At 27.2% G+C, this 14,823-nt stretch overlaps 1 protein-coding gene across 1 annotated transcript; it reads left to right on the top strand.

Annotated features, from left to right (window-relative positions):
* Positions 1–3,684: 3,684 nt before the first annotated feature.
* Positions 3,685–4,152, top strand: LOC119674749 (trigger factor-like). The gene has a single exon (XM_038085905.1). It carries the CDS (start codon positions 3,685–3,687, stop codon positions 4,150–4,152), a length of 468 nt encoding a protein of 155 aa, XP_037941833.1.
* Positions 4,153–14,823: the final 10,671 nt, after the last annotated feature.

The raw sequence follows: 14,823 nt of genomic DNA on the forward strand, positions 1-14,823 counted from the left end.
CGATTTTTGTTTGTTTATCGCAGTTTTTATGGCTTGTCATAAACTATTGTTTATTGTTTATTGACCATAAAAAAGTTTACAATTTTAAACAAATTAATAGGTTTATTAAGTCATCAGCGAGTCGAAATTGTGCTGCTGCCAAGCATAAATTGATTTACGGTGAAGAAAAATTTATATCTAAAAGTCAAGAGCTCATAAAAAATATGAAAAGTAATTTTATTTCATGGCGTACATCAAAGTATCTATCAGGTTCCATGTTAACACGGTCTACGTTGCTCATAAATAACGCCGAGATGAACTTTTTTAACTAAACTCATTTGCGGTTATAGATGTGTTAATAGGTTTTTCTCTCAGATTTAGTCGGTTGCGCATAGACGCGAATTAAAAGCTCAGATTTATTAGCCATCTTAAGCAAGTGGAAATAAAAATGGAATAATATTTTATATGGATGTCTGAAAGGAGTAAAAATATTACAATACAATCAATATTCATTTTTATAGATAGACGATTGTGAGTTCAGTGGCGCATTTAAAGGAATGTTTTAGGGTTCAAACCGATAAAGGATTTTTTTAATATATGTTAAATTTTTTTAATTTAATTTTCAAATTAATTGATAAAATCTCCCATTATTTAGTCTCTAGGCATTTATTTAAGACCGTGGTCTCAGTAGTGTACTTAACGGGATTTTTTGGAGTGCAAACACCACTAAAATAATAGAAATTAATAAACGATTTTAAAAATTCTCATTATTAATTGTCGATTTAAATCATTTAATGTTTTAAATCGCCTTTAAATATTTTGACCATTTTTGAACTTAAAATAGGCAATTCATAGTGGGCTCAGTAATGTACTTAATGGCTTGTTTTAGGGTCCAAACCCCACTAAAATAATAGAAATTAATAAACGATTTTAAAAACTTCCATTATTAATTGTTAATTTGAATCCTTAAATGCTTTAATATTTAATATTTACTAAAGAGGTTTTCGAACAGTAGTGAACTACAACAACAAAAATTATTTTTATATTATTTTCAATTAATTCAATTTTTGGCAGACCATACAACTGTTTCGAGTATTGCCAAATACCCTTCATCAGTGGTCTTGGAAATAATTCTTATATATAATTATTCGTAAATAATTATTTTTGAGACTGCAAGTACCAGGAATCGAACTTTTAATTATTTAATATTTAAATAAATATATTTAAATATTTTGTCAATTTTTGAACTTGAAATAGATAAATTTTAGAAAAAGCAGTACTGTTTTCAGGGTTAAAACCGCTCAAAAATATTTTGGAACATTCATTTTTATTAAATTAGTTTATTAATTAATTAATTAACTTTAAATTAGTTTTTAGAAACTTCTATTCCTGTGTCTTTATGTACTCATTAAAGATTAAAACTGCATTTAATCTTTAATTCTATTTTAAAAGTGAAATCTCGACTTCTTAATAATATTTCATATTATTTTTAACTTCAAATAGAAAAATAATCTAAATGTTTTCTTGTTAAAAAAACTTGAATTTGAAACACTACCTTAATTAAGTCTCCATGTACTCATTATAAGGTTAAAACCTTTCTTAAACATTTCGGCCATCTTTCAATTAGCAAAAAAGGATAAATAAATTTTTAATTAAATCTTTTCATATTTATTTTATAATAAACATAAACATAAACATAAATAAGCTCAAATTATTCATCAAAAACTTTTTTAAATGAGTGTCTTTGAAAAACGCCATTAGCGCTTTAGTTAAAAACATAAACTGTGGTTAATAGTTGATAGTAGTAGTTAGTTCTTTACATGGATTTACATGATGATAGACTATATTAAGATACTCTTTTTTTTACATTTTTGTAGAGGTATCCTATTAACAGTTAAGTTCAAAATTAGAGATGACAAGAAAAGATACTAGCTTTAGCTTTGCCGTTATATATCTTTTACACAGCATATTGAACTTATATTAAGGTTTTATACATGTAATAATATATATAATATAATATATAAAAATACCTAAATATATATTAAGGTCTTACATATATAATAATATATATAACATAATATATAAAACATATATATGTTATATAAATATATAAAATAATATTATATATATTTTATATATATAATATATAAAAGTTAGAAATTTACATGATTAGATGGTATTAAGCGATTTTCCAAGATGACAGACATGAAGAGAAATCGGACATTAGTTAACTGATCATTTAGTCTATTAACTGGTGTGGTCTCCGATAAAAATTAACCAGATCTATATGATGGTATGCTGTGTGATTAACTTATTAATCTAATATTAATATTATCAATACCGTGTTGATATCATAAATTGTATACACAAAAAAATTATCTAAAGAAAAAGCATATAAAAAAGATATTATAAATAAATACAAATATTAAACTAAAATATTAAACTAACTGCTTCTATTTAAGTTCACACAATCCTTTAAATAAATCAATAAAAAGTAAACTGAAATAAATCAAGTCATGAAAAATACCCCGATTATTCTCCAGAAATGTAAAAGTCAACAATTTATCAACGAAACTTACACAACTAACACACTAAGTTATACACCTAGTGAGAACTGTCGCTTTTTAAGTAATCTATGAAACGTGAAAAGTGTTTTTTATAATAGTAGTCATTCTTAAGAATCACTAAGTAATAATAATTTCTGCCTATTAGAGGTACTCTATAATTACATATAGATTATCTATAATCTATGATTATCTATAGATTATCTATAAACTATACTTTTTCTTATTTTGAAAATTTGCTCAATGCCACCTGTGTTCATTCTCTTTGTGTGCGTTTCAAAAAACACAAACCTATAATATATATATAGATCATAATATAGAAAGAAATAATTCTTTCATTTATATAAATTTAGCTCTTTGCTAAATAACGCAAATAATTTTATAAGTGTAGTTTAATTGAATGGCAAACAATAAACCAGGAAGAAAAAAGTTAATATCAAACTATACTAATATTTTATAAGTACATACATATACAAGTACATATAAGTACATAAGTATATACATAAAATATTTTAATAATTTTGTTGTTATATCAATTTTAATGTGCCTCAGATCTATGTGTGTTTCAAAACAATAATAGTCCCAATGAATGAAGGTCTTGAGATACAGATAGGTCTGCGACGTATTGAGATTGATATAAAAATAAAAATGATTATTAAAACAAAAATTTGAAATTGATTTACATTATTTATATTTATTTTATTTTTCACTAATATTTAAAACATATTCAAACTATAATTGGATATATTAGTGGTCATTTAAATAAAAAAATTTATTTGTATATATCTATTTATATTCAATATGAATAAACGTATACATATTTATACATATACTCGTTACAGTTAGTACAAAAAACATATGTAAAATAATAACATAAACAATTAAATAATTTGTGAAACATGTTACTCATACGCACTGCTGTGCCGTTAAATAAATGTGAAAAATAAAAAAGTTATACGAATTAAAATAAAAAAGGTAATATTCAATCTAAAGAAACATTAACTTAGCAAAAATGAAAACAATAAAAACTAATATTGAGAATTAAAACTAAAAAATCAAAAAATTTTAAAGAATATTAAAAAATTAATATTTCAATGTAATCAATAAATATACATTTGATGGAAAAAGACAAATTAAAATTATGATTGCCACCAACGAACCAATACCAGTTCAAAATGCAACTACAGCAATTCCAAATAATCTTGAGGAAGATACAAATAATTTGGTAATTGCATCCACAGCTACCACAAATGGTAAAAATACCGCAAATGCTGTGGTTACAGCCACAATACCAGTAACAGTAACAGATGAAACACTAACATCAACAGCAGTAAGAACCGTACCAATATTTACCTTAGGGACAACAGACGAAGAAGATAATGAAGACGATGATGAAGACGATGATAATGAAGAAACCGAAAATGACAATGATGAAGATGAAGATTTACAAGAAAGTGTTGATAATGATAAAAGTGACGAAGCTTTAGAAGATCAAACCAAAAGCTCGACAAAACAAATAGCTTCAAATGATGAAGATTCTTGCAAAACAACAAAATCTATTGAAGATAAACGTACTGAAAATGCTTCAAAGGAAAATGGTAAGCATTAACGTAAAAGTAAAAAAATATAATTAAATTACACAAATTAAAGAAAATACAATAATAAATAAATAAAAAAAAAACAAAATTAAATTAAAAATAAAAATAAATTAAAAAGTATATTAACATTAACTTTGAGTGATAAAGTGAAAGCCTAATTTTAGGCGCATTTTTTTATCCATCAATTTTATGTTCTGTTATTTACAGCGTACAAACGTGTCAATTAATACCAAACATATGTGTTATGTACTTGTTTCTAAAAATTGTTGAAATGTAAAAAAATATTTATTGAAAAAAAATTTAATTTATTTATTTAATTGTAAAAAGTACAAATTTAATTTGCATACACAAATGCACACTCTTTCACAAATTTAATCAAATTGGATTCGATTATTTTTGTATTGCTCTCATTTGCAGTCATACTTCATTTTCATTTTCATTTTCTTGCATTGTCCTATTTTTCCCCATTTCGTTGTCATGTTCTACTTCCTCTTCATTTCCTTTTCATTGTGTTTTATTTAAATGTATGTCAATCTTATTAAAATTACTTTTTTTTATTCCAAAGTTATGCGATGTACTGATAGATAAATTTTATTGACTCCATGCGGTTCAGTATTTGAAGTGATTTCTTAATTTTATTCACAATTTTGGTTTTATTTATTCTGGCAATGTTTTTTGAGTTTTTTTCTGTCAATTATACATTAATTTTATAAAAAGTTAAATAATGGTGTTTAAACCATTTCAGAGTAGTCCAAAGACCTATATATTATATGTATAATGATCCTTGGGATTTCATAATTTTGTTTTTAATTTTTGGATTAAAATAATTTTTGGCTCAGTTGAAGTTTTGAGCTTGGATTCTTAACAACTCATATATTTAGTAAAAACTGTTAATTTTTTAATGAATAATAATAGTATTTATAAAACAAACCGTTTATGTTTCATTTTCTATTGAGTTTGATGCTTCACATATCTGAAATTTCTGATGCATTCTACATCAGAATTTTCATGGTGCCCTGAATAAATAACAACCGAACTTCACGCTCTTTTTCGTTGGTCCACAATTGACATGATCGCTTCATACTGAATCAGGATGTGTCAATCTCTATCTCAATTGACTAAATTTGCTCTAATCCGGGCCACGATTGAGCGTTCGACTTTCTTATACCTAGTAGGTACGACTAAACTTTAGACAAAGTGATCTCTTTTAACATAATAGACATCAACTTAGACGGCTTTTTAGTCAACGAGTCGATTTCAGTAAAAAACGCGATTTTAGTTTTTCACTTTGGCTGTTTAACAATTGCAGTGTTTTTCAGACAGAAGTAATGGCAATCCACTATACTGTAACATAGACTCTAGATAACTCGATTCCTGATACAAAAATCGCAGTCTTTTCGGACAGTTAAGCTACCATTGAATCCCAGCCACAATTCTCACAATTCGAGAATGTCAGGCGTCCCTTAATGACCTAGGTAGGCGTTTGGGTTCTGAACAAAGGAACATCTCAGGCAACTGTAGGGCAGACAAGTTTGTAAAGATAGGCACTCTACTCCCTAACATTCACTTCTCAGATAGTGGTATTTCACTTGCAACAGTTAAACAAAAACATCTGACAATGAAACAATAAAACAAAAATATCTGAGTATTAAAAAGCAAGATTTGGCAAATGAACTCTCTTATCAGATGTACAGATTGATTTGGCCTAAACTAGACCAAAAATACACCAGCCAGCTATTTCAAGTAAACCGTTACCTGCTCAGTACTACCGTATCAATACAGACGAATCATTTTTCGGACCTCTTTTCTTGCTCATTCTACAGAAGAAAATAGTATCACAAAATTAGGGAATTGCTCAAATTTATAGAATTATCATGTTGGCTCATCTTTACCTAATGGAGAAGTCGTGCTTTTCGTTGTTACTCGTACGCTGACTTCTAGTGGGGCATGTTTAATTGTACCTTTGTCTTTGATTTTTAGGCAAGCCCCAGTTCATATCATATTTCTTATTTAAATCAAATTTTTAGTATTTGCAAAAATCCTAAAGTTACTGGGTACCAAATCCTTAGAGTATGCTTGATGGCATCTCTTTTCGAAACATATTTCTCCCAATTCAATTATTGTTTTCATCGACTTGTGACTTGTTTTTAGTTTAGTGTGCGCAAATGCGTCACTGACTTCAGTAACAAATTACTTATACTAAAATTGTGATACAAATTTTAAACACACTCCTTTTCCTTTTTAAACTTAAAATATTTGATTAAAAAGTCCACAATTTTGCAAATATATAAAAAGATATAAAAAGAAACCTTTCGATTAACATTTTATCTATGCTTAAAAAGTCAATATATTTTTTTATTTTTATACGTTTATATGGTCAACGAATAATTTTCACCAAATGAGAGTCCAATATGAGTAGAAAATACAAGCCGAAGAGCCCGAGGGGCCTACTGTCAACAATAGATAGAAAACCAACATCTCGTTCAATAAACTGGGGTTATATAGCTACAGAAAGCTCCCATGGTAAAGTTCCGAGAAGTTGTATTGTAATATACCTTTTTTAACCAATTTTGAAATTTTAAATATATTTTACAAACTGTACTTATATATTACTTCATTTTATACGCTTTTGAATGAAGGTCTGAATATTGTTTTTGTTATTTTGATTCCTTACAGCCATTATTAATGGACACAGAAGTCATATTAGTTCTCTTCATACAAATTAGTCGTTATTAAACTGCACGATGAATTTCGGTTAAAACTTTTATAACTTCCTTATAAGCTTCATTTGTCGAGATATATAAAATTTTGAAAATATTTTTAAATTAAATTTATTACTAAACTGAGTTATAAAACAAACGTAAGTTAATTATAAAAATTTATATTATATAAAATAAAAGTTGTTGATAAAACAAAATCATACTAAGCATTGCTCGTATGCAAACTTAAACGAATCATGAGTGAATCTTGCAGATAAATCTCTTACAAAATGTAATTCATTTATAATTCATTTATGTCAGTCCTTATTTCAACACTTTATTCCCAACATATTTGCATAGTCTTTGAAAAATTTTTATTGAATTATTGCGTCTAAAATGCATGTCCTTGTTTCATATACTTTCAGGTACGGGTACATCCGGCACGAGTTCATCTGGTGGTGGCAGCAGGCCGGGACACAGAAAATCATCACTTGCACTAACGCCGGAAGATGAATCGATGGATACACATCAGGTAAGTGCACAATAGCCTTTTTATATGAATTTTGAAATGTCCCTGAAATTGATATGTGCAACATGCATTCGTCTGCCAGAGGAGACGACATATACTGGCAACTGCTAGGTATGTGAAAAATGGCTTTGAGATTAAATTTCATTTGGTTTCTAACAAGCACTGCAAATTGCGGTGAATATTTGAAGGTAGTGTGGCTTCAAAGTACTCATATGTACTTGCCATCAAATAGCAAAACTGATTCAATTATGACTATGCCACAGAAAGCTGCCTCAGCGTGGTGGCTAAGCCCGTATGCGTGTGATTTATGCTGTTATTAAATTATTTGATTGCATTAGTGATGTGAAAACCATAAAATTCAATATCAAGTAAATTAAAAATTTATTTTGGTAATTAAATTTGTTATGGATTATTTGACACAAAAATTTATGTTATTTTCCGATATGCTGACAGATATTGTACAAGCGCAACTCACTTAAATGGTGCGGTAACATTTTGCAGTTGCCTTATTTGGATCACAGTTAGTTGGAACTGCTCCATCTAAATGATCAAATTAGTTACCAATAACTTTTTATTTCACCAAAAATAAAAATTGACAAGTATCAGCCTGTAATAGACATTTACAGGAGATGCCTTCAAATGGTCAATAACATATTAGCCAACATTGTGCACAAATTTTGAACTGTCAAAGATTTTTAAAATCACTAATAATTACTGCCCGCAATAGTAATAAATCTTTTTTTGCAGGCAGTTAACAAATTTTTAACAAATTTTAACAAAATAATACGAAAAGTATTACTAAGTTAACATTTCGAAGAAACAAAAAAAATAAAAATTAATATTAAATTAATAATTACATTAATTAAGTTAGCTTTTCTGATTGATTACTTGATAGATTTTTACTGAAAAAATTAAAAAAACTCGATTGCAGCAGATAAATAAAAATAAATTTATGCTGCCCTACATTTCATGTTTAAGATTCAATTCATATTACAGATAGTGTTAATATATCAAATTATATCAGTATTCATTATTATGTTAATCTTAAACAGAGAAGTTTCGAACAGTAGTGAACTACAACAACAAAAATTATTTTTATATTATTTTCAATTAATTCAATTTTTGGCAGACCATACAGCTGTTTCGAGTATTGCCAAATACACCTCATCAGTGGTCTTGGAAATAATTCTTGTATTTAGTTATTTGTAAATAATTTTTTGGCCTATAAGTACGAGCAATGAAATCGTGCCCTACCAAATTTCAAGCGCAGAGTCACCGCTCCTTAACCAACTGACACAAAGCCGCAAGGAGCGATGACTCTGCGCTTGAAATTTGGTAGGGCACGATTTCGATACTTTTAATAAGCTAACTTTAAAGTTCATCCTATCTTTAAGTCTAACAAAATACTTTATGTACATATTTCGAGCTCTTTTTTTGGTGTTCTAAAAACTTTGTTTGAACCTAATAAAGTAAAGTGTAATAAAGTTCCCTAAGATCAGGCATTTAACTCTTTCCCCCTGAAATAAATTTAAAATTCATAATTATATGTATATTCAATATTAACACATCGTAACTAATTAATAAGCTAAACATTTTTTATAAATGACTAAAATTATGTGAAAGATGCTAAGGTCCCTATTACAACTCTCCCCTTTTTTAGCACATACATTTCTGGCTATAGGTTTAAAAATGGTGTTCCCTCTTATCAAACATTTTTTTTTTTGAATACGTCTCACCCGAAATCAAACTTACATTAACATAAATGACTTCACTGTAAAAAATTATTTTAAAGAAATATTTTTATTTTTAACAATCCGGTTAATAAAGTATATATTTAGGTTCTCTACGTGTCCACTTAATGTCAACAAGAAATTTAAGAATATAATGACAATGAACATTTTAAAAAATTACACTTTTCCTTTAGTCTCGTGTTGATTAACATTGGGTGTACAGTATAAGTTATAGTATATATAACTATAAGAAGTTATATATAGAAATGCATACCAATTTTTTCGGCATTGGCGGTAACTGACTAATGACCTATTGTATTGTATTGTCGGTTTTATTTTATCATTTTCGATACGTCTCCCACTTATCAGGAGTATATCATAAATTGTGGTTTATTAGAGTTGACAATAGCTAGGGGTTTTACTTTTTCTCTGGGTACTCCCTACATGATCGACACTGGAAATATTTACGAATCAATATTAAAGTATCACAGAACGGATATCAGCAAATCTGCCCGTCCAAGCTTAAATATTTTTGAGCAGAGCTTAAGATTCTTAGGGTGATTATTTATTTTGTTTAAAAGGTTAAAGGGTTTAACCTTGATGTTCTACTTGATGTTTGAATAGTAAGATTTCATTATCAAAGTTATTATCATATCACGTAACTTGAAACATCGTCGTTAGAGTGATATTTTGAAATTTTTGAATTAATTTCTGCTAAGGACCATTTTCATTTCATAATCTATAGCATCAAAACATATCCTTTATTACAGTTGAAGTATTAAAGAAATGAATTTCAAAGAATGTTACATTTTTGGATAATAAAATGATAAAAATATGATTCCCATCTAATATGTAGGGATTTAAAATAATGTTGCAGAGTATTTTGATTTCATAATCTATTACACCACAACCCATCAATTCTTTATTACAGTTGCAGAATGAAAGAAATGAATTTTAGAGAATGTAATATGGTATCCGGATGACAAGAAGGATATTACAGAACTGCTGAAGAGCGTTTGCGTGTTTTTATTTGTAATAAAAAAAATAGATTAAAAATCGATCTTCACGTTAACTGCCATAGTTCCTTAGACGTAATTTTTTACGTAAAAAAATAGATTAAAAATCGATCTTCACGTTAACTGCCATAGTTCCTTAAACGTAATTTTTTAAAGCATGTAAATATATTGTTGCAGACAAAGTTCGGGGAATTACTAATTACCGATTAGCTTAGAGTTTAGGTCGTTTATTAAAAACATGAAATTATAAAAAAATTATTAAACATTACACTTAATAATTTGTGTTAAGAATTTTTATTATATTTTAATTTTTATATTTACATTACAATTAAAAATCTTTCGCTTTCATTGCGTAGACCATCTTCAGTGTAAAATATATTAAAAAAGTAATTCGAGGTAGTTCAGGAAAATAACTAGAATCGTTTTAGTAAACAGAAAAAGATTCAAAACTAATTTCTATAGTGGGTTTATTTTAAGACCCGTAAAATATCACACTTCACTTGTTAAAAATCTGCAAAAACTACAACTTTTTAAGCTACTATGAACATTTAGCATTCAAATAAAATTTAAATGAAATTTAATTAAATGCAATGAAAGTTATTCCAAATTTCCATTCATAATAAAAAAAATTTAATTAATTGATTCATTAAATAAGAAATTAACACAAAATTGCCGCACAAAGCAATTTCACACATTTAGCTAAAAAAAAAAAAAACTCAGTGAAGCAAAGAAACGAATGCAAAAGTATCTAAAAATATAAATAAAAATAAATTCAATTAAATTAAATTGTGAAAAATTTCCAAAAACAAGAGTAAACAAAACTGAAATATTTACACAAAACGAACATTGCCGAGATATAAATATTGACAGATAAATAGATATAAATCTTGACATATCGAACGATATGAAATAAATTTTTATAAATGGAAAAATATGGCTTTCCTATTCAAAATTTCGTAGAGGTTTTAAATAAAATTTCATACTAGAATTCTGTGCGCAAACCGTTTCGTATCTTCGCCTTATTGGCAGAAGTCATTAGCAATTAATTTGTTGGCGCCTTTTTTGTACGGCAATCAGTTCGTTCGTATGCAAAAACGTTATATACGAGCACAGCCAAGTGGGGAATCCGGGCTCCCCGGTAACAGCGGTGGAGGCGAGCCGTCCGTCAATCGCCTATTGTAACCAAAAATCTGTCAACTTAATTCTCAGCACGGCATGCGGCTAATAAGCGGTAGCGGTAGCAGTTTCAGTTACACGTTTGCGGTTTCAGTAAGCGAAGTTCTCGCGTGTGGCATTTCACTTCAAATTAATGCAAATATTTTTTATTAATTTCGGATTACATTATTTCATTTAATTTATAATACAAATATACTTGTATAAATTAAAATTAACTAATTAATTAAATTAATTTATTAAAAAAATTATTCGCAAAAATTATTTAATTAATTTAAAAGCGAATCCTTTGACCAACGAATTGCACAAAAGTGATTTTTTATTTTATAACTTATTTTATATATTAAACGTTTTATGTTATATAAAAAATTATCAAATAACAATATGTTTAGAACATTCTTTTTTCGACGAAAAAGAGATCATGTAAGTACTGAACTTAGGGTTATATAAAGTTAGAGTTATTTATATAAATACAAACTATAAAATGCTTATTTACTGAAGCTAATTGATGACTACGATATCTTAAAGACTACAATATCTTAAAGACTTAGGTATAGCTTTATGTTTCTATTTTTTTTATTGTGTACTAAAAAAAGATAGTATCTACTTAACACTGCTGCGACAAATCACATCTGCGATAGTTTTTCTAATAACGGAGAGCGAAGGTGAGAGAAAGTATGGGGGAAAAAGAAAACAATTGAAAAACGTTAGTTACCGAAGTTGCGATACTTTTGAAATAATTTAGTGCAATTATCACATTGGCTTTACAAAGTAATATAACTTCATTAATAAAATATAACAATTAAAAATAAAAATATAATTGATTAATTAAATTTTTCTTCAACTGATTTATGATTTCGTTCTAATATAAACACAACAAATGAATTTGTTAATAAAAATTTCACAGCAAATTCACAGAACTGGGTCAGTTGAGTAATGAACACTGACTCTGAGCTTTAAATTTGGCTGAGTACAAGTTCAACCTGTGGTACTCTCAGTCTCAAAAAATTACTTGCGAAAAATTAAATATAAGAAATATAAAAATAATTCCAAGACTGTTTGGCAATACTCGAAACAGTTGTATGATCAGCCAAAAATTCAATTAATTAAAATAATATAAAAAGAATTTCTGTTATTGTAGTTCAATACTTTTCGAAATCTCTTTACCAAAGTAATATAACTAAATACGATAATATAACTTTTCGTAATGAAATATATCTTTTCGTAGGGTAACGTATTGTATATTCATAAGCAATATAATATAAAAACATATATCAGAAATATATATCGTGCGGAGTACTTTAACTTATTGTTAAATCGATTAAATATTAAACCGCCTACTTTAAAATTCACACCAATGTTATAACATAGGATTCTCAATAGAGATTTAATAAGGTAAAAAGAAATTTTTTTTTAACGTGAAGTAAAAATTGGTAAATGAAAATATAAAATAATATACATTAATATACATCTTTCTAAATCTGTCTCTTTTGTTAGAACTTGGCAAATTTAGTTCCAATTAAATCCAGCAGCTTTCATCTCTTCACTGACAGTCTTCCGTCACGTTAAGGCAGCTGCACTTAGCGGTCGGCTGCATTGAAGACTACAGTGGATAGCTTCTGTCGGCTTATATTGTTCTGTCAGTTTTGATTAACCCATAAATTAAAATTTCTTTCCTTGATCTCGTTCCAATATGTTTTTTTCAGTTCTAAGTCATAATAACTAATAAATAGATGTTATATATGACCACTTATCATTGACGTCATATTCAATAAATATGCATTATGTAGTGATGATATTATGGAGATCAATAAATTCGATTTGTACACATTTAAAAAATAAGAACATAATATCGATCTTTACGATTCAATTATAAAATATAGTTGGATATTCACCTGTGCCAAGGCTGTTTGGAAACAAAGTTTGGATCCATCTGTATATCGGATTTGGGATCCATTTATTATTTTATAGATTTTAAAGATAAAGATTTACTACCTAACTTTCTGTATTGATCATATTAATTTGGAATTTCTTTCCAAAATTGCATTTATTTGAAATATTATCAGATATCAGATATATTTCGAAGCCAAAATGCAACAGCCTATGCAAATTTTTGTATAAAAGTAATAAGTAGAATTCTTCTACTCTGCGATGAATCCCAATGCATCGGTGCAACTTTTTTTAATGACCTGTGATACTTTTGCATACTAGTCTTTACATTTCTTTTAAGGTGATTACCGTAGATTGGTAACTAAATACAGTATCGAAAACACAATAAATAAAATTAACTAACCATTATTAACCATAACTGACTTAAAGTGAAAGTCAGGTATGCTGCTTCAGGATATCCACTTTGAGTTATCTATAAAGGGAGTACAAATTTCGTTAAAGAGTTTAAAGACAATATCTCGAAGCAATTATAATAAATATTTAGAATATTGAACAATCTGTTGGCATATGAATACTTATTGTTTAGAATTTAAAACTGCAGCTCTGGGTTATCAAACATGATTCCATTGAAACAATGAAGCTGAAATATGAGAAAGGGAACTTTACAATGTTTTACTGACTAAAAAGAACTGACAATTTATATTGCATTTTATGAAATTACTTTATAGACGAAAAATAAATATATAAAAATACAAAATAAAAATAATTATTTATAGTTTCATATATGCAAGAATATTATGCCTTTCCTAAAAAGTTTGAATTGGTTCTAAAACCTTCAATGCATTTAAGGCAATAAAATAGATCGAAAAACATTAGTGCATTCAAAGGATTACCACAATAACCTAACTCCATAACTACTAAGCTAATTTAATATCTATATTCATTTATATTCAAACAAGAATATAGTCAGTGACTAAAATTACTATAGATTTATGCCCAATGCTGCAGTATTATGAGTTGCTATTTTGTATTAGTTTATTAACGTAGATGGTTGATTATCTTCCCACTTTGCGAGTCTTATGATTAGTTTCCACAGTATCAAGATCCAAAAAAATGTAATATAAAATGTGTTGCACAAACTAATGAAAATTTTAATTACTATAAAATTATTTCGAATATTATTTCTCATAAATTAACAGTCATGATCCAAACAATAAACCAAGAATTATTATAAACTAAAATGTGTTTATCTGCGTGAGTTGAAAATAAATTACAGAATTGTTTAAGTAATGAATCATAATAAAAACTAAGAAAAAAAATTGTTAATATAATAAAGAAATATTGTTTACATTTTAAAAATTTTGAATATATTTTATTTGTATTCTGAATTTATTATTTTTATTTTTATGTAATATAATTCAATGTATCTGCTCCTACTGCTTTTATTATATAGAATTTCTAGTTCGATAAGATAATGTTTCTTCTATATTTAGCTCAATTTTAACTTTAATTTGTGTGAATAATGCATTTTTGTACTTTAAATTTTTTCATTTATAATAAAAATGCACTTAAATTAGAGATACAAACTTTAAGGTGAAAGTGTTATAATGTAATATAAATTCTTCTTGACATATAAACATTTGCT

Source organism: Teleopsis dalmanni, chromosome 2, assembly GCF_002237135.1.
Source record: "Teleopsis dalmanni isolate 2A chromosome 2, ASM223713v2, whole genome shotgun sequence".
NCBI lineage: Eukaryota > Metazoa > Arthropoda > Insecta > Diptera > Diopsidae > Teleopsis > Teleopsis dalmanni.